The 26,405-nt window shown below is 41.8% G+C and overlaps 1 protein-coding gene across 1 annotated transcript in view; it reads left to right on the top strand.

Moving 5' to 3' along the window:
* TRERF1 (transcriptional regulating factor 1) overlaps positions 1 to 26,405 on the top strand; it is a 277,967-nt gene that overhangs the window by 205,323 nt on the left and 46,239 nt on the right. The window contains 7 exon segments of the mRNA XM_051996971.1: positions 12,165 to 13,123; positions 13,126 to 13,925; positions 17,117 to 17,163; positions 18,119 to 18,269; positions 19,394 to 19,705; positions 24,876 to 25,254; positions 25,946 to 26,012. Of these exon segments, the coding sequence (XP_051852931.1) occupies positions 12,439 to 13,123; positions 13,126 to 13,925; positions 17,117 to 17,163; positions 18,119 to 18,269; positions 19,394 to 19,705; positions 24,876 to 25,254; positions 25,946 to 26,012 (2,441 nt within the window). The 5' untranslated portion in view covers positions 12,165 to 12,438.

Genomic DNA, 26,405 nt, shown 5'->3' with positions numbered 1-26,405 from the left:
TCCTTATCAAATGGTGATAATTATAGTACCCACCTCATAGATTTCTTGTCAAGATCAAATGAGATAATATATTTAAAATACTTTGCAAAACTTAAAAAATACTATTCAAGAAATAATGATAATGGAACAATGATAGAACTAGCTACCTGGTGTTTGGGTGAGTTTCCTATTACCAGATGTGTTCCAGCAGAGGATGGATAAGCACTTGTTAGGAAAACTGCAGAGGTCATCTATATATTGGCCATGGGGGAAGGTTGTGATGTGATTGGTTCAATGTACAACAGATAGGGAAAAGATCATAATAATACTCATTCATACAGCTCTTTACAATTCCAAATAAATTTCCTTACAACCATGCTTTGTAGTCTTTATGGGTAGTTTTTTGGGGCAGTAGTTAGGATTAAATGACTTGCCCAGGGTCACACAACTAGCAAGTGTCTGAGGTCGTATTTGGAACTCTGGAAGATGAACCTCCTGATTCCAGGCCTGGTGCTCTATGTTTTATGGTGCCATTTAGCTACCCCTATAACAGAGCAGCCCATTCATTGGGTGAACAGAGATAGGGGAGAAGAAGCATACAAGTCTGAGGAAGCTCCCCAGACCATTGGAATACATTTGCACAAAAGGTTGATCTTGATTACTGTCTGTGATTAGAGAATGCACTTTGATCTGTGCTCCAGTGGGAATGGTTTGTACTGATAATGATACACAGAGTCATCAAAGTGAATAGAGTGCTGAGCCTAGAGTCAGAAAAAATTGAATTCAAATCTGGCTTCAGACACTTAGGTGACCCTGAACAAGTCATTTTGCTCCTCCCTGCCTCAATTTTCTCAACTGTAAAGTGAGCACAGTGATAGCACTACCTCCCACAAAAGTCTTTACTGATCCATTAGTTTCTATCCCATTTTGTCTCTTGAAATGATTTTATACTACTTTGTGTGTATGTTGTATACTTTCCTTTATGAGAGGCAGTAAAAGAGAAAGCACACTTAATTCTGGGATTTGCAGGACTTGAATTTAAATCCTATCTGTTTTGCTTTTTATATGTATTAAGGTAAGTCATTACATGGGCACAGCACTCTTAGGGCTCAGTTTAATCATTTGCAAGAAGTGAGGGGGTGAATAAGATAGAGTTTGACTTCCTTTTATAATTATGATGCTATATTAACTTTTTTTATCTCTATATCTCTAGTGCTTTGCCCATAGAAGATGTTTATTGAATTGAATTTGGCTGCAGAACAGAGCAAAGAGTTTCCTTCCCTGAGTCCAAACCATGATTTACCACTATGACCCTTACTTCTAAGCCAAATTGACCAGATATTCAAGTCTTTTTTTGTAAGTAGAGCCTATGTTTAGAGCAAGGATCCAGCTGTAGTCACATCTATAAGCTGCTTGTTCTTTAGGGAGTAGAGGAGATAGTAGTCCCTCCCTTTCTTGGCTTCTCCTCCTCCTCCTTCTTATTCTCCCTCCATTTCTTCTCCTCTTTCTTCTCCTCCTCCTCCTCCTCCTCTTCCTCCTCTGAAAGGGCCCCTCCCTGAGGGCCCTAATACTAGACTTTCTCTTGGCTGTGTGGGCTCCCTGGATCTTGGGTGTGGGACTTTGAGTAAGTACTACTAAAGCCTGAAGGTATTTTCTTAGCCTCATTTGCATAACTTGTTATTTTATGAGATTAATAATTTACTCTATGTGGGGGAGGGTGGATAGAATGGTTTGATAGACCTCCCTCCCTTCAGGCCCTTCCTTTCCTACACAGCACACTCCCCCTCTCTAGCCCCTCCTAAACTTCCACAGAATCCAGGATCATGTTGCTATAGCAACCCTTCCCCCACCAGAACTCAGAAATGCTACTATTGCACCTAACCAAAGGGTCTTCAGTCCCTCTGCTGTTGTCCCCAAGGAGAAGATGAAGAGGGGCAATTGGATAGCTTTTGATCCCAACTGTCCTACCATACCTACTCTGACCTAGCTGTTTGCATTATGGAGAGTAGGGGAGCTCTTTTTTCTTTACCCTCCCCTCCCCTCTCCTCCCCTGTCCTCCCCTCCTCTCCTTTTGTAGTTTAGTCTTTGATTCAGTGGACTCTTGTTCAGGCTCACTGGGAGAAGAAGCCTTTCCTGTCCTGGTCACCTAGGCCCTCAGCTTCTCCTTAATACCTTGCTTCCTGTCTTCTTTCACTGGAGGCCACCGACTAATAGTCTTAGTATTTGAGGGGGTTATTGGAGATGGGCCACCCTCTTCTCTTATTTGCAGTTTCCCTCTTCTCAGGCATTTGCACTCAGTTGACACTCAGCTGACAAGGCAAGACTCTTTGTTATTTTTTCATAATAATAGGTTGTGACAGCAGTTTAAGGCTTACCAAGCACTTTCCTTAAAACAGTCCCCAGAGCTGGATGGTGCAAGAGTTCTTCCTTCCTTCCTTTCTTCCTTTTTTCTTCCTTTCTTCCTTCCTTCCTCCCTCCCTCCTTCCCTCCTTCCTTCCTCCTTCCTTCCTTCCTTTCCTTTTCTCTTTCCTTCCTTCTTCCTTTCTTCCTTCCTTCCTTCCTTCCTTCCTTCCTTCCTTCCTTCCTTCCTTCCTTCCTTCCTTCCTTCCTTCCTTCCTTCCTTCCTTCCTTCCTTTCTTTCTTTCTTCCTTCCTTCCTCCCTCCCTCCCTTCCTCCCTTCCCTCCCTTCCCTCCCTTCCCTCCCTTCCTTCTGAAGTGGGTTGTGGGATTGTGGTCCCTTTAAGAAACTACATTTGTGATTCCTTTCTGATTCCCAACTCCTGGCTGATGCATTATCAATCTAGGAAGCCAGGGTCTTTGATTCACAAATCCTGATCAAAAGCACCCCTTTGAATTCCAATAGGAGAATACAGGCTTGTGTCTCCCCCCCCCCCCCCCCCATCGGATCTGAGTCAACTTGGGCTGTCCCAGCCCCCATCTAATCTGCTCGGGTTTCCCAACCCCCACCAAGCAAATTCTAGCCCTAACTGAAACCCAAGGAAACTTGGGACTCCACCCACGGGCCCCTTTAGCGAAATCTCTCATTACAAAAGGAGCCAAACTAAAACCCTCTCTTTGCAGAGTTTCCAAACATGCCATGCTATGCTTTGCTTGGCACGCCAAGGACCTCTGCCCACTGGAATACTATTTCCAGTGCCATCCTCTCTTTACCTTCACCTATTTCCCTAACTAGACTTGAATCTTACTTCCAATCCCCATAATAAACCTCTTTTATCAATCTAGGTTTTTGGGTCTGTAAATTCCTTTACAGAGAATCTCTGCGCCGCCAGAAGGGAGTCCCCAAAACTCCCTACCCTTGCGCCGAATCCTGAGGGGTTACAAGGGAGCCAAACCCCTCCATTTGATTCCGTGAACCCTGCACTTGCCACTAGATCTCATTTAACTCCCTGACCACCAGAAACCCTAATTTCATTTGGGTTCCTCAAATCTAAACCTCATCACTTCCTTCCTTCCTTCCTTCCTTCCTTCCTTCCTTCCTTCCTTCCTTCCTTCCTTCCTTCCTTCCTTCCTTCCTTCCTTCCTTCCTTCCTCTCTCTTCCTTCTCCTCTCCTTTTTTTTTTTTTAAATAAATAAATGAAGGTAAGAAAGTCATTTTGATTTTTCCAAAGTAATAAAGCTAGTAAGAGTCAAGAGTCAAGATTTTAATCCTGCATTCCAGTTCCAGGTCTCTGTGATTGTTCAGACCTCTCAGACTCTGTTCCTTGTCCTCTCGTCTTCCATGTCATTATCCATTAGCTTGTCTTCAACCATATGAGCAGAAATTCAACTCTGTGCCCAGTTTGACTCTACCAGTCCTGATCTGGATTTGGGGAGTTTTCACAGGGTTTATCATGTATGTCTGGACTTGTAGCTATTTGCTTTAGGGCTGTGTATAAAGCAGATGCTCAGTCAGTGCTTGCCTGCCTGCATAAGTGAATGAATTTCTTTTTCCCTGCCATGTAGAAGGAAATAAAGAAGGAAGCCAAAGTGTGTCCCTGAGGATGATTATAATAATAAGCTTGATATAGAAGGCTTCTTAACTACAAATAAATAGTTCTATGAATTTTCTCACCTGATCTGATACAGCTTTGAATAGCTTTCTATGAATTAATAAGTGCAGGTAATATTAAACTATTAACTGAAACAAAGAAAAGATAAGGCTCATAGAGGACATTTAGTTTGATTAGAATCCATGCTATAAGAAGAACAATTAAAGAAACTGGCAGCATTTGACCTGACTTAGTTGGGGGAACATAATTGTAGGTGTGAATGGCTAACCATGATGGATAGTTCTGAATGGTTCCATAGCTCAGAACTAGGACCAGTAGGTAGTAATTCCCAGAAAGCATATTTCACCTCCACATAAGGATACATTTTTGTCTTCATTATTTTTTATTTTGCTTTTAAAATTTAACATTTTCCTTCCAATTACATGTAAAATCATTTTTTAACATTCGTTTTAAATTTTTTGGGGGGAGGTTCTTTCTTTTCTTTCTCCCCTCATTGAGAAGGCCAAGTAATTTGATATAGGTTATACATGTGCAGTCCTATAAAATATATTTCTATACTAGTCATGTTGTGAGAAAAGAGACTAAAAAAATAATGTAAAGAAACTGTAAGCTTAGATCTATATTCAGACTCCATCAGTTCTTTCTCTGAGATGGATGACAATTTTCATCATGACTCTTTCAAATGATTTTGGATCATAGTATTGCTGAGAATATCATTTACAGTTGATCATCATACAGTATTGCTGATATTGTGTACAATGTTGTTCTGGTTCTGTTCATTTTACTATGTCTCAGTTCATATAAGTTTTTTCAGGTTTTTGTGAGAGCATCATGAGGACAAATCTCGTAACAATTTGAATAGTTCAGAAATAATATGAGCAACGACAGGAGGTGATGTGTTCTTCCTGCTTACTACGGAGAGGTTTTTGTGATGCAAGCTGGCTGACATTTGTCTTAGATGACTTCTAAAGTCTTTTCTGACCCTGAGATTCTAACTAACTGTAGACTTGGGGTTTGAACTCAGATCTTCTGATTTCTACAATTTGTCTTTTTTCTTTCTTTCTTTTTTGGCCTGGGTAGGCAAAATGTGAATATTGAGTGCCTCCTATGTGTATTGTGCCTACAGATCATAATTTTAGAGATTGTAAAAACTCCTAAAAGACCATCTTTTCTAACTCCCTCATTTTATAGCTAGGAAACTGAGATCAAGAGAAGTTGTCACACAACTAGTAAATATCTTGATTTGAGGGGATTTGAACCCAGATCTGCCTTCAGGTCCAGTATTTTATCCCACTATACAATGCTGCATGAAATAAATGATCAATCCCATTTTACAGAGAAGGAAACTGGTACTAGAGAGATTAAGAACTTTATTCAAGATTCCACAGATAATGAATAGTTTTTGTTGTTGTTCATTCATATCCTATTCTTTGTGACCCCATTTGAGGTTTTTCTTGGCAAAGATTTTCTGACCTTTTTTTTCCAGTTTCCCCAGCAATTTTTGTGAAATAATGAGTCCTTATCACAGAATGTAGATTTTGGAGGTTTATCCAAATACTAGATTTCTGTATTGATTATTACATCATGTGTACCTAATCTATTCTATTGATTTGCCACTCTATTTCTTAGCAAATGCCATGTGTTTTTGATGATTGCTGCTTTATTAATAGAGTTTAGGTCTGGTACTGCTAGGTCATGTTTTTTTTTTTTTTTTTTTTTTTTTTTTAATTCCATTGATATTCTTTACCTTTTGCTCTTTCAGATGAATTTTGTTATTCTAGCTCTATAAAATTATTCTTTGGCAGTTTAATTGGTATGGCACTGAACAAGTAGACCAATTTAGGTAGAATTGTAGTTTTTATTACATTAGCTCACCCTTGATTGAGCAATTGATATTTTTCCAGTTGTTCAGATTCAACTTTATTTGTATGAAAAGTGTTTTGTAATTGTGTTCATATAGTTCCTGTGTTTGTCTTGGCAAGTACAAACTCAAATATTTCATTTTACCTGTGGTTATTTTGAATGGGATTTCTCTTTCTACCTCTTGTTGCTGGGCTTCATTAGTAATATATTACCAATTAATTAGTAAATAATTAAACTAAAATAATTAGAAATACTGTTGATTTGTATGGGTTTATTTTATATCCTTCCAACTTAGCTAATGTTCTTGTTTTAGGTAGGTTTTTGGATGATTCTCTAGGATTCTCTAAGTATACTATGTTATTATCTGCAAAGAGTCATAGTTTTATCTCCTCATGTTGCCAAAGATACTAGAGTGGGATTTCCATTACCTTCTCCAACTCATTTTACAGATGAGGAAATGGGAGACAAACAAGGTTAAGTGACTTGCTGAGGGTCACATAGCTAGTAAGTATCTGAAGTCAAATTTCCTGACTCCCAGTTTGCCTCTCTATATCCACTTTGCTTACCTAGCTGCCCCTTTGTGAATAGTAAATCTGGAATAATTAAAACTCAGAACCTTTGGACTCCAAATTCGAAGAGCCAAAGTTATTTAAAGTAGTAGTTTCCACAAATATTTTCCTACAGTTTTGATACAGCTCAAAAAGACAAGGGTTGTCCAGATTTGGGATGATAACATGGTTCTAGCATAGGCCTCCCTGGGATGCATCTCCTCCACTCTTCTTATCAAACCAAACCAGACTATTTTAATTTGAGCGATTAACAAACCCACAAAGGAGATTACTTAGTGTAGGTTATAGGATACCAATGTCTTATTTTAAGAGGAAAATACTTGAAGACCAATTGGTTACAAAAAAACCAGTTACTTTGGTTAACCCATCTCTTTTAGGAAAGCTGAGTTTTTCTGTTGTTATAATTTCAAGCCCAGTCTTCCTCTATTTGGTTGAGAAGGAGGAGGAGGAGGAGGAGAAAGAGAGAGAGAGAGAGAGAGAGAGAGAGAGAGAGAGAGAGAGAGAGAGAGAGAGAGAGAGAGAGAGAGAGAGAGAGAAAGAGAGAGAGAGAAAGTATGTATGTGCACATGTGCATGTGTGTATGTATTTTGGGGTTGGAGATGAAGAACTTCATTTTGCATCGTGTTTTGGTAGCATCATCTTTGACTTAGGTAAACTATTATCTACATGTCATGTCATAATGTTCTGAAATGTCTCAAAGTCAGAATTATGTTTTCCTTCCTACTACTTAAACCATAAAACCTAATCCTTTATAAGGCCTAGGATCATGTTGTTCAGTTTAAATTTAGCAAAATCTTGACCTCCCTAAGGAAAAGTGGGGCCCAGCTCCCCCATGGAACGAGTGTCTCCAAAGTCTAATTATTGAATGTACAAGGAGGGCTGGCAACTCAAAAGGAAAGTATTGATAGCAGATAATGAGATGGATTTCACCAGCCTCAGGAAGGACAGGTAAATGCAGATGATTACCAAAATATAGCCCTGAAAACTTGCTCACACCTGGGAAAGCCATCACAAAGCCCCAGCAAAGGTCTTTCAGCTTTATATCTGAGTCTGTGATGGCTCTATTAGGGCTAAGAAGGCTCCAGAGAGGAAGAAGAGAGAAGGGAGATTGCTCTGGCTGACACTTGGATGTGATTGGTGTGTCTAATCATTTTTATTGGCAGCACATGTTCATTTTAATCAAATTTCAGGATTATAGAGTATCCACTATAGACTTTATTAGAAGACCAACAATCAGAGCAACATTTCTTTTTTTTTTTTTAATAGCTTTTTATTTACAAGATATATTCATGGGTAATTTTTCAGCATTGACAGTTGTAAAACCTTTTGTTCCAATTTTTCCCCTCCTTCCCTCTAACCCCTCCCCCAGATGGCAGGTAGACCAATACATGTTAACTATGTTAAAGTATATGTTAAATACAATATATGTATACATGTCCAAACTGTCATTTTGCTGTACAAGAAGAATTGGACTTTGAAATAGAATACCATTAACCTGTGAAGGAAATCAAAAGTGCACGCAGACAAAAATAGAGGGATTGGGAATTCTATGTAGAGATTCAGTCATCTCCCAGAGTTCTTTCACTGGGTGTAGCTGGTTCAATTCATTACTGCTCTATTGGAACTGATTTGGTTCATCTCATTGTTGAAAGGGCCACGTCCATCAGAATTGAAAATTCTGATCATATAATATTGTTGTTGAAGTATATGATGATCTCCTGGTCCTGCTCATTTCACTCAGCATCAGTTCATGTAAGTCTCTCCAGGCCTTTCTGAAATCATTACTTATCAAACAATAATATTCCATAACATTCATATACCACAATTCATTCATTCTCCAATTGATGGGCATCCACTCAGCTTCCATTTTCTGGCCACTACAAAGAGGCTGTCACAAACATTCTTGCACATACAGGTCCCTTTCCCTCCTTTAAGATCTCTTTGGGATATAAACCCAGTAGTAACACTGTTGGATCAAAGGGTATGCACATTTGATAACTTTTTGAGCATAGTTCCAAATCCAGAGCAACATTTCTAATAGAGGCTGTAGAAATCTGCTTACACAGTAAGAAAACTTACTTAGTTCAACCTCATTTTTGTTTTCTCCCCTTTAATGGGGAAGGGAATAAGGAAATTGTTGAACAATGTGAATAAAAGTTTTCTAGAAGTTTTTTTTTTTTTTTTTTTGACCCAAGAGCAGAGCATTTTAGCTAGATAACCATTATAACCTTAGAAATCTTTCTTGTCTGTTTATTTTTGGGTTGGTAGAGGAAATGAGAAAAACTTTTTGTTGTTTTGTCTTAAAGAAGTTGAGGTGGTCTGGTGGAAGCTGGGTGTAACCCCTTCTGAATTGTAAGCAAACAGATCCTGCAATAACCCAGGCCAAAAGCAACTTCCTCTCTGGCTTTTTAAAGCTGTGCCCCTCTCTGACAGGCATCCTCCTTGTTTACTTAATTCCTCTGCCAACAGAGGAGAACATTCATTCAGCAAACATCTTTTAAACTTTTACCTTGTGTCACACACTACTGGGAAGTCAGATACACAGATAAATATACATTTCTGCTACTTCCTTTAACAGTGGAGATTATAACCCATCTCTTGCCTACATTTTTCTTTCATATACATATTTGTATATTTTATATTCCTCAGCTAGATGTTAAGCTTCCTGAAAGCAGGACTGTTTCTATTCTATCTTTATATCCTCAGAGCCTAACACAGTGGCTCACATATAGTAAACACTTAATAAATGTATGTGGATTAATTAATTCTCTGAATTCTGCCAAAGAGGTCCACCAAACATTCTGAAATCCTTCAAGTTTTCTCTAATATTTTATATATATATATATGTACACACACACACACACACACATATATATATTAATGAACCTTATCCATCAATTAATTGCTTAATTTTTGTTCTTTAGCCTTTTTTTTTTCTGGTCATACATTTTTCAGATGGTATCTTTTACGGTGTTTTTTATATCACTTCTTTATATAATTCTTTGTAATGTGTAAAGCCTGTTCCCAAAACAGAACCTGGAGTTGAGGTGACCCACAAGTCTATACCAGAGGAATGCAACTCTAACTGATTATCTATTGGAAGAGCTCTGGGCAGGTGCCTAGCCACAGAGAGTGCTGCTTTCTCAGGATTTAAATCAACTAAATACAGAGAGGATCCTCACCAATAGGCTGTCTATTTGTCAGGCAGTTCTTTAGTCATGAGGAACCCAAGATTTTCAAAGAGAAAAACATGCTACATAATGGGATAAATGCATAAGAGAAATACACAGTACTATGAGACAGATGGGTTGCCAAGGAAGGAGAAGTAAATGTGATGAGCAGATTGAATTGAATATTATGAGACAACAGGGGGTCTCCAGGGGCATGATACCCTGTTATATGGAAGAATTCATTATTTGTAATATTTGACACAGTTCTGGGATCACATGTTGGGAAATTGCAATAAGTCAATGATCTTTTAAGAACAGACAAGGATCAGGGCAAATCCTTATTTTGGCATTCTGTCTTCTTTTTTGTTCACATTCTTCTATAGATATGCCTTTGAGAATTTGCCCAGAATTCTGTAGGTTTTTTATATTTCACAAGTTCTAGTGCAGCATTTTGACTGTCCATTAATTTATTCTTCACTCTTGCTCAATGACACTTAGCCCCTAAATTGATTAGAGTGGTTTAGAAAAAAAATGGCCAAATGAGCAAACTGTTTATTTCACAAGGTCTAGGGTTTCACTATTATATTTAGGGGGATGCAAAAAAAAAATCCAAGCTACAGATACTTTCCCCAGAGTTTTAAAATGTAGTTAAGAAGACAAGACTTGATCATGTATCTGCAACAATTCAGTAGCACTAACAAAATAAATGTGTCCACAGATAGGAATAGATATAGATACTGGAGCTCCGATGTCACTGACACAGGGTGAAATATCCATGTGAGGATAAAAGTATAGAGAGCATCAGAATCTGGAGTCAGAAAGACCTGCATTCCCTCCTTTCAGTGAAAGTTAGCCTTTTCTCTGCAATTTGTGATTTTAGAATTGCCTAGAACACTGAGAGGCTAAATGAGTTATCCAAAGTTAGACAGCTAGTCTGTGTCAGTGGGGACTGAATTTAGGTCTTTCAGAACCAACCAAAACTTGATATATGATGCCTCTCAGTAGAAGCCAATTAATAACTATTTCATTCATTCTACACTGTCAACTCTGAAATAGGAAGACTTTGTTTCCTGAGTTCAAAGTGAGCCTCAGACACGGGCAAGTCACTTGTTTGCCTCAGTTTCCTCATCTGTAAAATGAGCTGGAGAAGGAAACGGAAAATCACTCTACTATCTTTGCCAAGAAAAGCCTAAATAGGGTCATGAAGACTTGGATCCAAATGAAAAATGATGGACAATACCGTACTATATTGCCCTGTCACTCCTAATGCTTGGAATGCCTTCTCTTTTGCCAATTGTCTTATCTATTCTTCCCAGCTCTTTAGGACTGGACTAGCAGTAATAATGTACCTTTTGTCACATACTTCACGTGCACATCTTTTGATCCCAGCTAGACTATCCCTTCCACCTTGCAGGAGTTAGGAGCATGGCAGCCTCATAGTGAAATATATGAAATCCACATGTGAAATCCATAGTGAAATCCACATATTTTTAAACTCTCCATACCAAAGAATTCTGCATCGGCATTAAAAGATAAAATATGTTGATATTGTACGATACTATACATATATTTTATGCATATCTGCATTTCTAAACTTTTTCTATGCTGTCTGTCTTTGAATATTGATTGTCACTTCCACAAAATTCTCCTCCAAATTTCCATTTAATTTCTTATGTTGAATCATGATATATTGAAACTGAGATGAAGAAAGTGGCATTATGGAAGGGTTAATTGTATTGATTTCCCTCATTATTTAGGAAAACACCTGGCACATCATGGATATTAAATTCATTCATTGAATGTTTACTGTATGTAGGGAACCTTTGGGAGCATGTGTGCATTGTGCCTACCCTCAAGGAGTTATAGAGCTCCTTGTGAGCCTAGGTAGGGAAATAAATCACATACACAAAGAGATACATAACCCAGTGCATAATGGAGGTAAATATATAAACAATTCAAAGTGCTACAGCATTCTGGGCTAGAGGAAAAGAAGTTTCTTCTAGGGAAGGGTCAATTTAGTGAATATTGGTTAAGCACTACCTACTCTGTGCAATCATTATGTTAGGTGCTGAGCATATCAACCACATCCAAGGGTGTAATCCTTCACCCTCTAGGAGTTTAGCATAAAACAGTGAATTGTAAAGCTAGTCCACTGAGCTTCCAAGACTTGCCACAGATACAATAAAGTCATCTATATAAAGTGATGTTCAGACTTCAAAGAGTTTTAAAAATGTGATTTGCTGCTAATATTTTTATTATTGTGAAGATCAGAATTCTTTCTCCCATCAAATGTTGTGTCTTAGAGGGTCATAGAATGTTATAGCTAGAAAGAACCTTAGAGATCAATATGCCCCTCATTTTATAGGAGGAAAAGGTGAAGTCCCCAAGAGGTAGGTAGCCTGTCCGAGGCCGTACGGTAAGTTGCAGAGTCAGACATGAGAGAAATGGGATGCATTTGTATTTAGCCATCATAACAGGTCATCGTGCTTTTTTTACTGGCTTGCTTGGAATAGCACCTGGGTCTTTCCAAGAGAAAACTAGCATTTTCATCCCTTTCTTTTTTTCCCTTCCAGGAGTGAATTGCATCTCATTGACCATTCAACCTTTGGCCTTTGCCCTGACCCTTGTGAAGACGTGAAGCCATCTGCACTGGCCGTCAGTGTTGGGGGTCGACAAGGAGCCCCCAGCTCCCGCCATGTATATGTATTCCTCAGCTGTGGAGTAGCTCCAGAGGAGACTCTCAGCCTATCTCAGGGTTTCATTCTTTTTTCCCTTGTCCTTCTCTCCCTTCCTCCATTTATTTTTAATGGTTCTGGTGCCTCTGTATTTAGGACCAAGTAGGGAGCCATGGGGGATCAGCAGATGTACAAAACTAATCATACCATCCATGGTAATGAGAACCTTTATTACCAACAGCCTCCACACAGTGCTCTCAGTGGGGGCAATGGGATCAACCACAGTTACGGGGGAACCGCGGCAGCAGGGGGGAGCATGGAGGCTTCCCAGGCCTCTCCCCTTTCTCCTCATTTCCCCCAGGACTCTCGGGACAACCTGGGCCTGGCAGCTGGTCCCAAGAACCTTGGCCTGATGGACAGCTCAAGACAGACGGGCTGGGGGGGCCATGCTGGACCTAACAACCACATCCAGCTGCGCGGTAGTCTCTCTAACCCCAACATGATGTGGGGGGCGTCTGCTCAGGTGGAACCTGCCGAACCTTACTCGTACACCTACCCTCAGTCCAGTGATATCCGGGCCCAGAAAATCACCAGCGGGGTCCTCCACAAGTTAGACTCTTTCACCCAGGTGTTTGCCAACCAGAACCTGAGGATCCAGGTCAACAACATGGCCCAGGTGCTACATAGCCAGAGCTCCGTGGACGGCCCCAGTGACAGTGCCCTCCGCCAGTTACTGTCCCAGAAACCCTCTGAACCTCAGGCGGTGGCAGCCCCTCCTGCCGTCCCTCCCCGCTACCAGCAGATGCCCCATCAGACCCACTCCGCTTTTGCCAACGGTCCCCCCAAGCCAGCTATGCAGGCGGGCAGCATCCCTCCCAGGCCCATCTGTACTATGACTACCCTCAGCAGATGGCCCAGATGCCCGCCCAGGGCAGCCAGCCCTTGCAGGGCCAGCAGATGCTGCCCCAGCCGATGCCACCGATGCAGCAGGCCCACTACTACCTGCAGCAGCCTCCGTCGGGACAGCAGCGGATGCCCATGCCGGACATGCAGCAGCAGCAACCGCCACCGCCGCCGCCGCAGCAGCAGCCACAGAGCAGGGCGCAGCAGCTGCTGCCCCCGGCGCCCCAGCGACCCTGCTCCATACAGTTACCTCATTATTACCCAACACAGCCCATGATGCCCCAGTTACAGCAGCAGCAGCAGCCACAGCAGCAGCCGCAGCAAATGCAGCTGCAGCCCCCTTCCTATCACAGGGACGCTGGCCCCAAATCTGTGCATGAGCCCCACCAGTACAGCCAGGAGCAGGCCCCCCACCCGGTGCAGCTCATCCAGTTGGGATCGATGCCCCAGTACTTCTACCAGGACCCTCAGCCCCAGTACAGCCGGCACTTCTACCAGCAGAGCCTCTTGCAGCAGCAGCAGCAGCAGCAGCAGCATCGCGAGAACGTGCAACTGAAGAATTATCAGAGTGACCGGCAAGCCCAGGCCATGCTGGGCACCCATGGTGGCCTGGGGCTCCCCGAGCCAGGGATGGAGGACATGAACTCAGCTGGCAACAGCCTGACGCATCGGCCTCTCCTGCCACAAGCGGGGCTTCACCTCAACAGTAAGGGACCCCAGCACCAGCAGCTGTCTCCTGGTTCTATGTGGTCCCAGGTATCCTCACGCGCCTTTAGCTTTTACTCAGGTGGAGAGGTGGATTGGGAGTAGGGGTACAAGTAGGCAGGGGTGCTTACTGGGGCAGGGGTGCGTGTGGTCTGAGGTACCCAGCTCAGTTTGTCAGATCATAGATTTAGAGCAGCGAGAGGGGCCTTAGTCTAGGTGACACAGTGGAGAGAGTGCTGCGCTTGGAATCAGCGGGGCTCATCTTCATGAGTTCTAATGCGACTCCCACACTATGGCTGTGTAATCCTAGGCAAGTCATTTAACCCTGCTGGTCTCAGGTTCCTCATCTGTAAAATGAACTAGAGAAGGAAAAGGCAAACCACTCTGTGTCTCAGCCAAGATGGGGTCACAGGGTTGAACAGGACTGAGATGATTGAACAGCAACAACAAAAGAGCCTTAGAGATTGTTTATTCTAATCCACTCATTTATAGGTGAGATAATAACAATAGCAAAAACTAACCTTTGTATAAAACTATGTTTTAGGGGCTGCTCTAAACACTTTGCAATTATTGTCTCATTTGATCCTCGCTACCTGGGGTGAGGTGCGGGGGACATTCCCATTTTACAGATGAAAAAACTGAGATAAACGGAGTTGTGACATGTTCACAGCTAATAAGTGTCTGAGGCTAGATTTGAACTCTAGGTCCAGCACTCTCTCCACTATGCCACCTGGCTTCCTGGGCCAACCAACAAATAAATGGTAGAAGTGAGATGTGAATCCTGGGGTTCCTGACACCAAGTCTAGCCGTCTATCCACTGTGCAATTGGAATCATACACGCAGAGCTCTAGAACTAGAGGAGACCTCAGAACCCATCTAGCTTAATTCCCCCTTTTTATGGATGAGAAAACTGAGGTCCACATTCAAATCTGTTTTTGAATCCAGGTTTTCCTAACTACAAAGTTAACAATCCACTATGCCATGCTCCCTTGCTAATTAAAGCCTACAAAATCTGCTATATCCAGGCAGGTTCCCATCTAAATGCTAAGGATTCCCAACTTAGGAGTTAGTTGTAAGTGAATTTGGGTGTGCTTGAATAAATAGCTTGTGCTGCCTGCCAATAAAGGCAGATTTGACCCAAGAAGAGCTGAAAGACAAATTCCCATCTGACCCTTGTCACATATTAACTGAGCAACTTTAGGCAAAAGCCACTTTGTCTCTCCAAGCTCATTTATTTCTCTGTAGAATGAGAGAACTGGACAAGAGTCACTAAGGTCACTGCCTGTAATTTTAGACGTGGTAGTTGATTGCTAAATGGTTTGACTTTATGGTGTCGGTGGCAAGAAAGAAAGGAGGAGGGGATGTAAGATATTTCTGTGTCAGAAAGTCCTTATTTCCTTCTCTTAGAATTATTTTAAAAAATGGGGGTGATTGTCTTAAATGGGGCTGGTGTCTTAAATAAAATAGCAGCCAAGCTATTCCAGTAGCAGGAGATCAAATGATAACCCTGTTCCTGATGCCTGGAATTCTCTTAAACTTTTGAGGTTCCAGAGATTTTTCTGACTCCTGAGAGTCTCCCTGTGTCAGTGCAAATCCTGCTGCAAAGGCTCAACAGAAGGATGGGGTCAACAGAGATTAGCTTATTAGATCATTGTGGACCTGTTGTTATAGTTTGGATTTAGGATGATTTTATTTGACAATGGAGCCTGTAAGCCTGGTTCTAAAAGTATGGGGTTCTGGGAAGTGGGGTCTGGGTGGACATCAGGAAATGAAAGAGAGAGACCAGATGGAGAGATGAGAGGGAGCCAGAGATATGGGATAAACTCCGGAGCAATTTGTCCTGGAATTTGTCCACACCAGAGTCTGGGAGCCGATTTTCTTTTTCTTTGCTTTTTTTCCCCCCCTTCAGTATAACACTTCATGAAAGGGGCAGCATAGTACAGTGTGGAAAGTGCCAGCTCTCTATCATCCAGATATAAATTCAAATCCTGCTTCTAACACCTACTGATTGGATAACTGTAGACAAATAATTCTCCCAGTTTCCACATGTGAGGAGGCTGGACATGATGATGATGATGATGGCTAACATTGTTGCTGTGACTGTATCTAGCACTTACTGTGTGCCAGGCATTATGCTAAGCACTTTATAATTATTATCTCATTTGATCCATTAAGACCTTTAAGGTCTCTTTTAGCTCTGAGTCTACTTTCTGCACTTTTGTGAGTTTAGATGTCTATATCAGCTAACATGCTGCTGTCTAGTTAGAAGGTGGGTTTAGGTAGTGGGGAAGAGGAAGGAATAAGTATTTTTATAGCATCTGCTATGTACTTAGGTGTTGTAGTCGGTAGAGCACCAGATTTGAAGTCAGAAAGATCCATCTTCCTGAGTTCAAATCTGGCCTCAGATACTTATTAGCTCTGTGACCCTGCTAAATTACTTGCTTCAGTTTCCTCATTGTAAATAAGCTAGAAAAGGAAGTGGCAAATTACTTTGGTCCTTTAGGTTTATGAAAAGTTGGACACAACTGAAAAATGACTCAACAATGCCATGTCAGACATTGTGTTAGACAAATTTTTAATAATAATGATAGCCAATATTTATATAGTATCTATTGTATGCTATGCACTTTATAATAATTTCTCATTTCATTCTCACAACAATAGTAGGTACTACTGTTATTCCCATTTCCCAGTTAAGGAAATTGAGGCAGACAGATTGAGTGTCCCTTCCCTAACTGCAGATGCAACATTCTATCTATTGTACCTCAAATTCTTCTTAATATTTTTGAGCGCAAAAGAATTTGTGGTAAGCTTATCAATTTAATGACACATTTCCTGGTTTCTTGAATTAAATAGAGGTAGTTGGGAAGATGGTTGGGATTTGGGGTGAGGTACATATGTAGAGTATCAGTCTCTTAGTGAATAGTGTTTTATTTATACTTGGAGAATGCCCTGAGGGTCAGGGTCATGGTATTCAAGTTAAGAAGTTTGGAATTAGAAACTATGGGAAGGGGGTGGGGAAGAATACAGACAGGACAAATGTGTATGTTCTAAAAGGGAGATGCAGTTTCAGTTTGGAACTGGTGCTGTGGAAGCTACTGCATCCTTGGTGCTCTGGTTCCCTTTCCTTTATAAACAAACATTCATATTCTTTCTTTGTCTCTCTCTTCCCTTTTTATCCCTCCCTTCTTCATTCTCTTTCTCCCTCTTTTTTTCTCTGTTCAACTCTCTTCAAAACCAAGATGCACCTCTCTGATGGCCGAGGCCAGCCACTGTCTCCTGATCCAAGGTAAGGTGAACACTTAGAAATCCATCATGGCAATCAATATATTGGAAATATCCAGAGAGGGGTAGGGGAAAGGCCAGTTCATCATCGATGATCTATTTCTTAAATGACAGTCAGCTTCATAAAGAAGTTTTTTTATAAATAGGAAACATGCTCTACACAGTTACAATAATCCTAGCTCTTCTTCATATAGTTAATAATTCATAAAATCCTTTATATGAATTATTTTATTTGATCCTTAAAGCAAAATGTCCCATCATTCTTGTTTTATAAATGAGTACAAAAGGATCAGAGAGATTTAAGTCTCTTGGCTGAAATCATATAGCTAGTAAGTTATCTAAGGAAAGATTTGAACCTGACTCTAAAAGTTAGCCAGTCATGAATCGGCAAACATACACCGAACACTGCAAATGTGCTTAGTTGCAGGGAAGCACACAAAAGCAGAAAATGACATCATTTCTCTTTAGAGATAGCTTGTAGTCTATCACAGGAGAAAAGATGTGCACAGAGAATTTAAAACCTAGCACAATAGAGAATCAAGTTAAAATACATGTTATAGGTTAAAAAAAAGTGCCAAAAGAATTAGAGAAGGGAGATCCCTCTCCAGGTTGGAGACCTCAACAGGAAGCCCTTAGGACTTGAGCTGTTCCCTGCAGACAGGGGTAGGCTTCTAACAGGCTGGGAAAACCTAAACAGCAGATTAATTAATGGGATTAATGTGATGCTTCATTTCTGGCCCATGTAGGGTTTATGTAATTCTTACACGAATAGGACTGCCCTTTCTGTAGAAGAGAGAGAATACTTGTGGGGTGGAGGAGAGGGATAAAATAAAGCAGTCTGACTGAAAGCTGCAAAGGGGCCAAAGTACTTGTGCACCACTCAGTATTTTACCTTCCCTACACAATGTGCCTGTGTGTTCTCCATATCCTTACCCTCTCTCCATCTGCTCTCTGGGCAGTGCTCAGCCCACAGGGGTATTTGGGGAACAGCTCGATGCTAAGAACAAATTGACATGTTCCATCTGCTTCAAAGAGTTCAAGAGTCTGCCTGCCCTGAACGGCCATATGAGGTCGCACGGGGGCATGCGATCCTCCCCCAGCTTCAAGCAGGTAAGGGACAGATGGAGGAGGGAGGGAGGGGTCGGAGGTGGCGAGCACGCTTAGCACTCTCCCTCCCAGGCTGATGTGTGCTGCTTACTGTGCTTGGCTGCCCATTCACACGGAATTTTGTGTCTTTGAGAATCCAGCTCCACTCTCAGGGGCCATATAAGACCCCCATAGCCTGTCAGACCTTAAGATGGGCAGGATTTCTGCTGACTGGTCTTGCAAATTTGGCTCCCAAACAAACTGACAGTGTTACTTGTTAACAATGATTATTGTACAATTGCAGTTATTATTACTATGATAATAGGCCAGGACCAGAGTAATAGGAGTATGAGTCACGCCATGCCTCTGTTCAGTTGTAAACCCCTTGAAGGCAAGAACTGTGTGGTTTTTTTTTGTTTACTTGTATCTCCATCACTTTGCCAGGAACATGATAGGCACTTAATAAAATGTTTCTCAAATTGAATTGAACCAGATTTCATCCAAAGCAGTAAAAAAAAATCTTCATGATACAGTAAAAACTGATTTAGCCCAGGTTTTCTCAACCAGAACGCTATTCACCAGTGGGTTTCTGCATCTATATTGGAGGAATTGAGGGTTGTCTATAATGAGGACCCTGGAGTACTCCAAAGTCTATTAATTTGAAAGTAAATTAGATTATATTCAGCCCTCTGTAGGTTTTAAAGATTGTGTAGATTTTGTCTGGATTCTAATTCAAAACAGGTCATAGTATATTGTGTTTATGTGCTGTTTATTATATAACATGTAGTATATAGACACAATACCATACATTCTGTGGCCTCTAAACAAACTATTTGATATCAGAGCACGCCCCCATTTCTTGTCTTCACCATTTAAAAGAACATTGGGCAGTTTTCTTTGCTGTTACTGGGCACCATTAACTTTGCTTTTCCTTCGCATCCTTTCATTCTCTCCTCCCAATTCCCTATGTGGTAGTAGAAGCAAAGAATACTCTCCTCATTTTATAGACTAGGAAACTCACTCTCAGAGAAGTTAAGGGAAAAGGCCTGTAGAAGTAAACATCCTGGAACTGTGCAAAGGAAAGAGGCGCATTCCCTGGTGAGACCTATTCTGGGACCAGGGATCAAAGGCTTTAATTGTCTGTGTAGGAGGAAGGAGAGAAGGCTCTGCAGCTCCAGCCACCTCCGCCACCCCAGCAGCAGCCGCCGCCGCCACCGCCGCTGCCACCCCAGTCGCAGCTCCCTCCTGAGGTGGAAAACCCCCTTCCTATCGTCATGCCCGTGTCTGTCCCTGTCAAGCTTCTCTCGCCTGAGCCCAGTCCACAGGTCATCAGCAACAGCATCACTGCAGCCAGAGACAAGCCGGCCAGCTCGATGTCGGACGACGAGATGCCCGTTCTCGTGAGGATGACCCTCTCCCCCCCGAATTCACCCAAAGTGGCTGCCCCCTGTGCACCCTCTGTGAGTTGCTGCTCTCTCCCACCCTGACTGCAAGGGTGAAAATATCTTTGCTTTCTTGGAGAGTGGATTACGGCTTTCCCAGAGAAGGTACCTGGGACCGTTCCCTGATACTGTCGACCTGCTCTGTTTCCTCTTTTCTGAGCAGAAGCAAGTGGTAGGAGTCTTGTGCCCCTCGCTTAGTTTTCTTTCTCTGTGGTAGGCCTCAGAACCTAATAATCTACCTGGGAAAAAAATCTAACTGAGTAACAGCTCAGACTGATTGCTGGCATCCCTGGCATGTACCACATTTTCAATGTCTTGAAAACATCTCCAGAAAGCAAAGATTTTTGTTTTTCTGCTTGCTGCTTTTGTGAATTTTTCTCCCTTTCTCTCTCTTTCCTATAATCCATGTGCTTGTCTGTCTGTCTGTCTCTTGGCAGCTCCCCCCTGCAGCTTAGCTCCTGAGGGAAGAGGCTCCTCCTTCCCATATTTGGAAAGTGAGCCTAACTCTGACTTATAGATAACCCAAGAGCTTACCTATATCATATACCCCAACCCCCCACTCCTCTTCATTCATCCCGCATGTGAACAGGATGGCTGAGGATGTCCTTAGCAGTGATTGCTAGAGTGAATGGCTATTTAGGAGAATAAAAATTGGGGCTGGGCAGGGGTAACCAGTTACTTGGCAGTAAGGAGATCCAGAAAAATCCATTCATTTGCTGAAGTCTATAGGCCCAAGAGAAATGTAGATTGATGAGATTCCCCAGTCAGTGTAAGTGTTCATTTAGAATATTAGGAAATGTGTGGGTTGTCAGGGAAAGGGGAATAAGGGTTTCAAGGAGACATCTCTCTCATGTATATGTATTAGAGGGGATAGGGACCCTTATATGATCCACCTTCAGATTTAGATGAATCTTTAACTCTTGTACCTGTATCCATCCATTAAATCAGGCAGTAGAACAGACAAAAAAAGAAAAAGATCAAATGAGAATAACATATATAAAGTGTTTAGCAAACCTTAAAGCCCTATATAAATGTTATCTGTCATTATTGATATGATGGTGCTCTTTGCACTCTTGCTTCTGTTCCCCTCTCCTTCCCTCTCTCTTTCCCTTTCTCTCCCAAGTGCTCTTTGCCTTAGAAGATTGAAAGATACAGTTAATATTAGCTAACATTTATAAAGCTCTTTGGGTAGTTATGTGATACAGTGCTGGAGCACCCTGCCTGGAATCAAGAAGATAAATTAGCCTAAATTCAGTCTGACCTCAAACACTAAATAACTTTGTGATCCTGAGCAAGTCACTTAACCCTGATTGCCTCAGTTTCCTCATCTGTAAATTGAGCTCAAGAAGGAAAGGGCAAACCACTCTGGTATCTTTGCCAAGAAAACACCAATAGGGTCATGAAGAGTGGGATACAATTGAAAAATGACCAAACAACTATACAAGTCTTTAAGATTTGCAAAGGGATTTACATATATTATCTCATGTAAGGAACTATGCATGGATTCTATTATAATTTCCATTTCCCAAATTAAGAAATTTGGGCTCAGGGCAATTAAGTGAAATACACATAGGTAGTAAGTCTGATGTGGACTTCAAACTTAGTCCTTCCTGACACGAAGTCTGGTACTGCCTCCAGACATCAGCATCATGCTGCTTCTCTTCCTCAAGATTTCAGTTCTCTCCCTCAAGGACTTTCTAATCTAGTGGAGTCAATTGTTCCTGCTCTAGTATCATGGAATATTAGCACTGGATGAGGTCTCAGAGATCAGTTGGTCCAGGAGGAACTTGGTGTGGCAATAGGGTATGACTCAATTTTACAAATGAAGCATGTAACAAGGCCAGTGCTAGATCCCAAATTTTCTTATTCTAATCCATGCCTTCAGGGAACCCCCAGTATAAGAGAACTACCTTATGAAGATAACAGCAGACTCATGAAAGGCTGAGAATGAAAAATAAGAACTATTTGAGGAGTTATGAAGCAGAATAGCCAATGAAGGTTAAAAATTTTAAATCCTGTGGGATGGAAAAAAGCAAAAGATAAAAAGCAAAGATGGGTGATAAAGTAGAACTTAGCTTGATGGAGTTAATCAAGAAAAACTTCCTAAAGCCCACAAGTACAATAGTGCCATTGAGATAGAAGTTACTCTTGAGTCAGTTTCCTTATCTGTAAAATGGAGAGTTTAGATTAGATCATCTCTGAAATTCCCTGTAGCTCTGTTACTGTGGTCCTGTGATTTTAGCTGAGTTTAAAAACTAGGAGAGAAGGCTTCTCTCTTATGAGGGAAAAGGGCCAGTGCTAGAAGCTTATATGTGGGAGTAAATAATTATATTCAGGGAAATATGATGTGGTTGAAAGCTTCCTGGATTGAGAGTCACAGAGCCCTGTATCTACTTAGCAGGGTGACTTTGAAGAAGACATTCTCTCTTGGCTTCACTTGACTCAAATACAAAATGCAAGAGTGTGACTAAATGATCTCCTCATGGTCCCTGCCATTTCTAAATCTATGGTTCTGTGAATCAACATTTTCTGTAAGATGAAATGGTGGTACCCTATGAGGTCTCAGGGTTTTTTCAGCTCCTAAATTATATGACTCATTAATTATATGACCTCTCCAAGAACCATTCCAGCTCTGTTGCTCCATGATTCTGATAGGGATGACCTACTACATCAGCTGTGATCTTTCTGTGAGTGGAGGATCATACCTCCCCCATTGTAAACCTAGTGTTCTGTACTTTTTCACTGACAAATAGGGAAGCAGCCTTTCTTGGCAGGAATATAAAATCAGTTCGAGGCCTGGAGAAGGGAGGGAGTGAGAGGAAAGGAACTAGAGGATGGCCCTCTAATATAAGCCTATAAACCTGTGAGTTTGGATCTAAGGCAAGAGGGTAACCATGGGTATATTCACATGGGATTTGCCTATATTATGTATGCACAGGCACAGAATGACTAAAAATATATATAAGAATGTAACTCAAACTTTCAGAATTTGTTCCCTCCAGGGATTTTCCTTCCCTCATTTTCCTCCTGCTCTCACTTTCTCCCTCTCCCACTGGCTCTCACTGTTCCCCTCTGACTAGAAGACTTGGAAGTCCCCTTAGAGGGGACAGGATAAAGTCTGGACAGCTCTGGACAGCATCTCAAAGATGCTGCTGAAGGAAGGAAGGGAATTGGGGGTGGAGTGTTTGAGAAGAAGGGGGCCCTGTGGAGTGGTAATGAGTCTATATTGTCTTGTTCTCTGCAGAGCCAATTTGAGGGCACAGGAAGATACAATCACCCTAAATTTAGTATTTCCTATATTCAAAATATGACTAAGGAGATACCATTTACTATCCTAATGGTCCTGAAGTCAAAATGACTCTTGAAGATTATGTGGATAAAGTATGGGACCTATCTGAGAGAGATTAGATGTCCTTCTCTTCCTTTCCCTCCTGGATTACTTTTACCCTATCCTACCCTACCCTACCGTGAAATCTCAGAGGCAGCAAGGTGGCTCAGAAAGAATACTGAGCTTGGAGTCAAAATACTTGAGTTCAGATTTGTCATCAGAGTTTGCCTTAATATACTGGAGAAGGAAATGGCAAACCACTCCAGGATCCTTGCCAAGAAACCCCCATGTGAAGTCACAGAGTTAGAAGCAGCTGAATGACTGAACAAACCTGAGAGTGAGGATTAGAGAACAAATAGAAATGGAATAAATTCTCCATCCACTTTGTATCCAGCCTAGCAGGATGTCAGAGCATATCTAGTTCTGCGAAGTGAAACTGAATCCAGAGAAGGGACCTGTCTAAAGTTCTCCAAGTCAGTAACAAAATCAGTAAGAAGACTTCCATACTAGTGATTTTTCCATTGTCTTATATTGCCTGCCCTAACTCAGTAATGGAGACCTTCAGCAATGATTATGTGGGGTTTTGACTTAAAGAGTGACTTGAGAAGGGGCAGCTAGGTGGCTCAGTGCATAGAGTGCTGGCCTTTGGAGTCAGGAGGACCTGAGTTCAACTAAAGCCTTAAATACTTACTAGCTGTGTGATCCTGGGCAAGTCACTTAACCCTGATAGCCTTTAAAAAAGAGAGCAGATTGGAAAGAGATTCTCTGAAGAGTCTATATGCAAATGACTTAAGAATCTATATAGCTGCCCTGATTTTTTTTTTTTTTTTTTTTGCTCCATAGGTAATAGAAAGGAATGGATAATCTCAAAGCCATTTCTGTTTTCTTTAGGCATGCCATGATTTACATAATATATCTATCTCTATGTCTCTTTGTGTAGCATATTTCCTTTCCTTATTATAGTTGATGCCTCTGGCTGATGGGAAACAAAATTAGGACTGCCTAAAGGAAGCTCAGTTATTCATAAGAATTGTCCCCAGATATTTCTTCAGAGCAGGACTTGTTATTTTGGTCTTCTTTGGACCTATATCCCCAGGACCTAGCTCCGGGTCTGACACAGAGTAGGTGTTTAATAAATGCAGACTGATTGATTGTTGAGTCACCAGGTAGAAGTGATGGGGGTAGCAAGAGGATGCAGAGACCATTGTTAGATAGTTACACCTAAGCATTCACTTCTTCCTGTTGGGTAGTAGGGAGCCCAGGAAGGTACCAAAGGAGGGAACAATTTTATGTCTTGTGAGATAGGGACACATACTCTCTCTCCCTCCCCATTCCTCTCTTACACACACACACACGCACACACGCACACACACAAACACACATTTTCTCTCTCTCTCTCCCTCCCCCTCCCTTTCTCCTTTGGGTGTATTCATTTAATGTCTATTTTTCTCTTCTGGGAAATTGATGGAGAATTCCAGGAGACCTTGCAGCTGGACTCCACTCAGCAGATGGGAATGTAGTGATAAGAATGAAAGAATCTGAATTTATAACCCTTCCCTCATTCACTGCTCCTGCCATCCCCACTCCCCATATCCTGCTTTTTTTCTCTTTTTTTCTAACTTTTCATATATTACCCATACCTGATATTTCCTCTTTGGCCAAATCAAAAGGGCTTATTCTTGGGGGTTCAGCTTTCTAACCCTTGGGAGTGAATGGGGTATTGTGGAGCATGAGAGGAAGGGGAAGAGGGGGGCAAAAAGGATTTGACACATCCCTTTCACACCAGAGGAAACAATGTGCATGAGCTGGAGAATTCATCTAAGTAGTAAATATTTGAAATGAGCTCACCTTGCCTTTTAGGAAATTCCCAGAAAGCATCAGCCAGGTATGGCCAGAACTGAAGAACACTTTAAGCCCACCCAGGACAAGAAGAAATATCGCCATCGTCCAGAACCACTATTCATCCCCCCTCCCTCCTTTAACCTGAACACCACCTCCTCGTATACGGCTGCCACCTTGTATCAGAGCCAGCTGCGATCCCCTCGCATCCTCGGGGACCACCTCCTGGACCCTGCTCATGAGCTGCCTCCCTACACGCCCCCACCTATGCTGAGCCCTGTCCGGCAGGGTTCTGGCCTCTTCAGCAACGTCATCAGCACCTCTTCCCACGGCGGCCCCCACCCGCAGCTGCCACTCACTCCCCTGACGCCCACACCCAGAGTGCTCCTGTGCCGTTCAAGTAAGTCATAGCTGTGCATTCCCTGTGTTATCTGGGTCAGTCTTTGATATTGCCTCTCTCTGTTGGCGCTGGGTCCTGTATGAAGATTTCTAGGGGCTTGTAGTCTCAAATAAACGCATAGTGACCTGAAAAAACCATGCATTAGGAAATGACAATAAGAGAAATCCTCTAACAGGATTAATTATTGTGTGCAGCAACTGGATAAGTACATCCTACCTGGATATTTAAAGTGAAACCCTGAGAATCTTGTGTCAGGAAAGCTTGAATTCAGGCAAATTTCCTATAATTTCATGAGATACTTGACTGATAGAATAGAGTTAGGCTAGCAGGCTGCAGCAAGGGAGGGCACTTTGCCTGGTAGTGGTAATTTTTTAGACTTATTATTCCTTCATTGTGGGGATACCGCTCACTGTTAGAGCTTTGCAAGTCTTCTGTGATTTACTGACTTGGCCAACTGGGCCACATTAAGTGACTTAACCATGGTCACCAGGCCAGTATATATGGATAGCAGGACTTGACATAGTAAAACTCATTCCCAGGCCTGTGACAAGCTTCTCTACTTTGTCCATGGATGGGGGAAATATTCAAGGCTGATGAAATAGTGAAAATGTTTGAGTTTTTGGCCTAAGAGGTAGGTGAACCTGCCTGTCTTGTTATCCCCTCCCTTAGTGACCTCTGACTTGTATTTCAGATAGCATTGATGGTGGCAACTCAGCACTCACACCAGGCCTGGGGGAGCAGTCATTGGACATTGAACCGTAAGTGAAACTTGTTGATTTGTTTATTAAGAACAACAACAACAACATTCTCATATACAGTAGTAGCCTTGGTCCTGTGTCCTCACAAAGGAATGATATCATTAGCATAAAGAGAAAATTTGAAAAGTGCTGGTTTAAGTTAGGTTGGATTAGACAGGGTACAATAGATTTTGGCTTTGGTGTTTAGGGAGGAAGAGTGGGAATGCAGGTAGGCAATGCTGTAGGATTCCTTTGGTTAGTCTGGTTACTAACTACTAATATTTCAGGCTTTTGAAAAGCCCATTTGTTTAATGCAAGCATAAAAGTTTTCAGAGTCCTTGGTTATCTTATTCTAGAACTCAGATGTGCTTTCCTCCTTCTCTCCTTCCTTTCTTCCTTCCTTCTTCCCTTCCT

Source organism: Antechinus flavipes, chromosome 4 (assembly GCF_016432865.1).
Source record: "Antechinus flavipes isolate AdamAnt ecotype Samford, QLD, Australia chromosome 4, AdamAnt_v2, whole genome shotgun sequence".
In the NCBI taxonomy this organism is placed as follows: Eukaryota; Metazoa; Chordata; class Mammalia; order Dasyuromorphia; family Dasyuridae; genus Antechinus; species Antechinus flavipes.
This window is presented reverse-complemented; position numbering and strand designations above follow the sequence as displayed.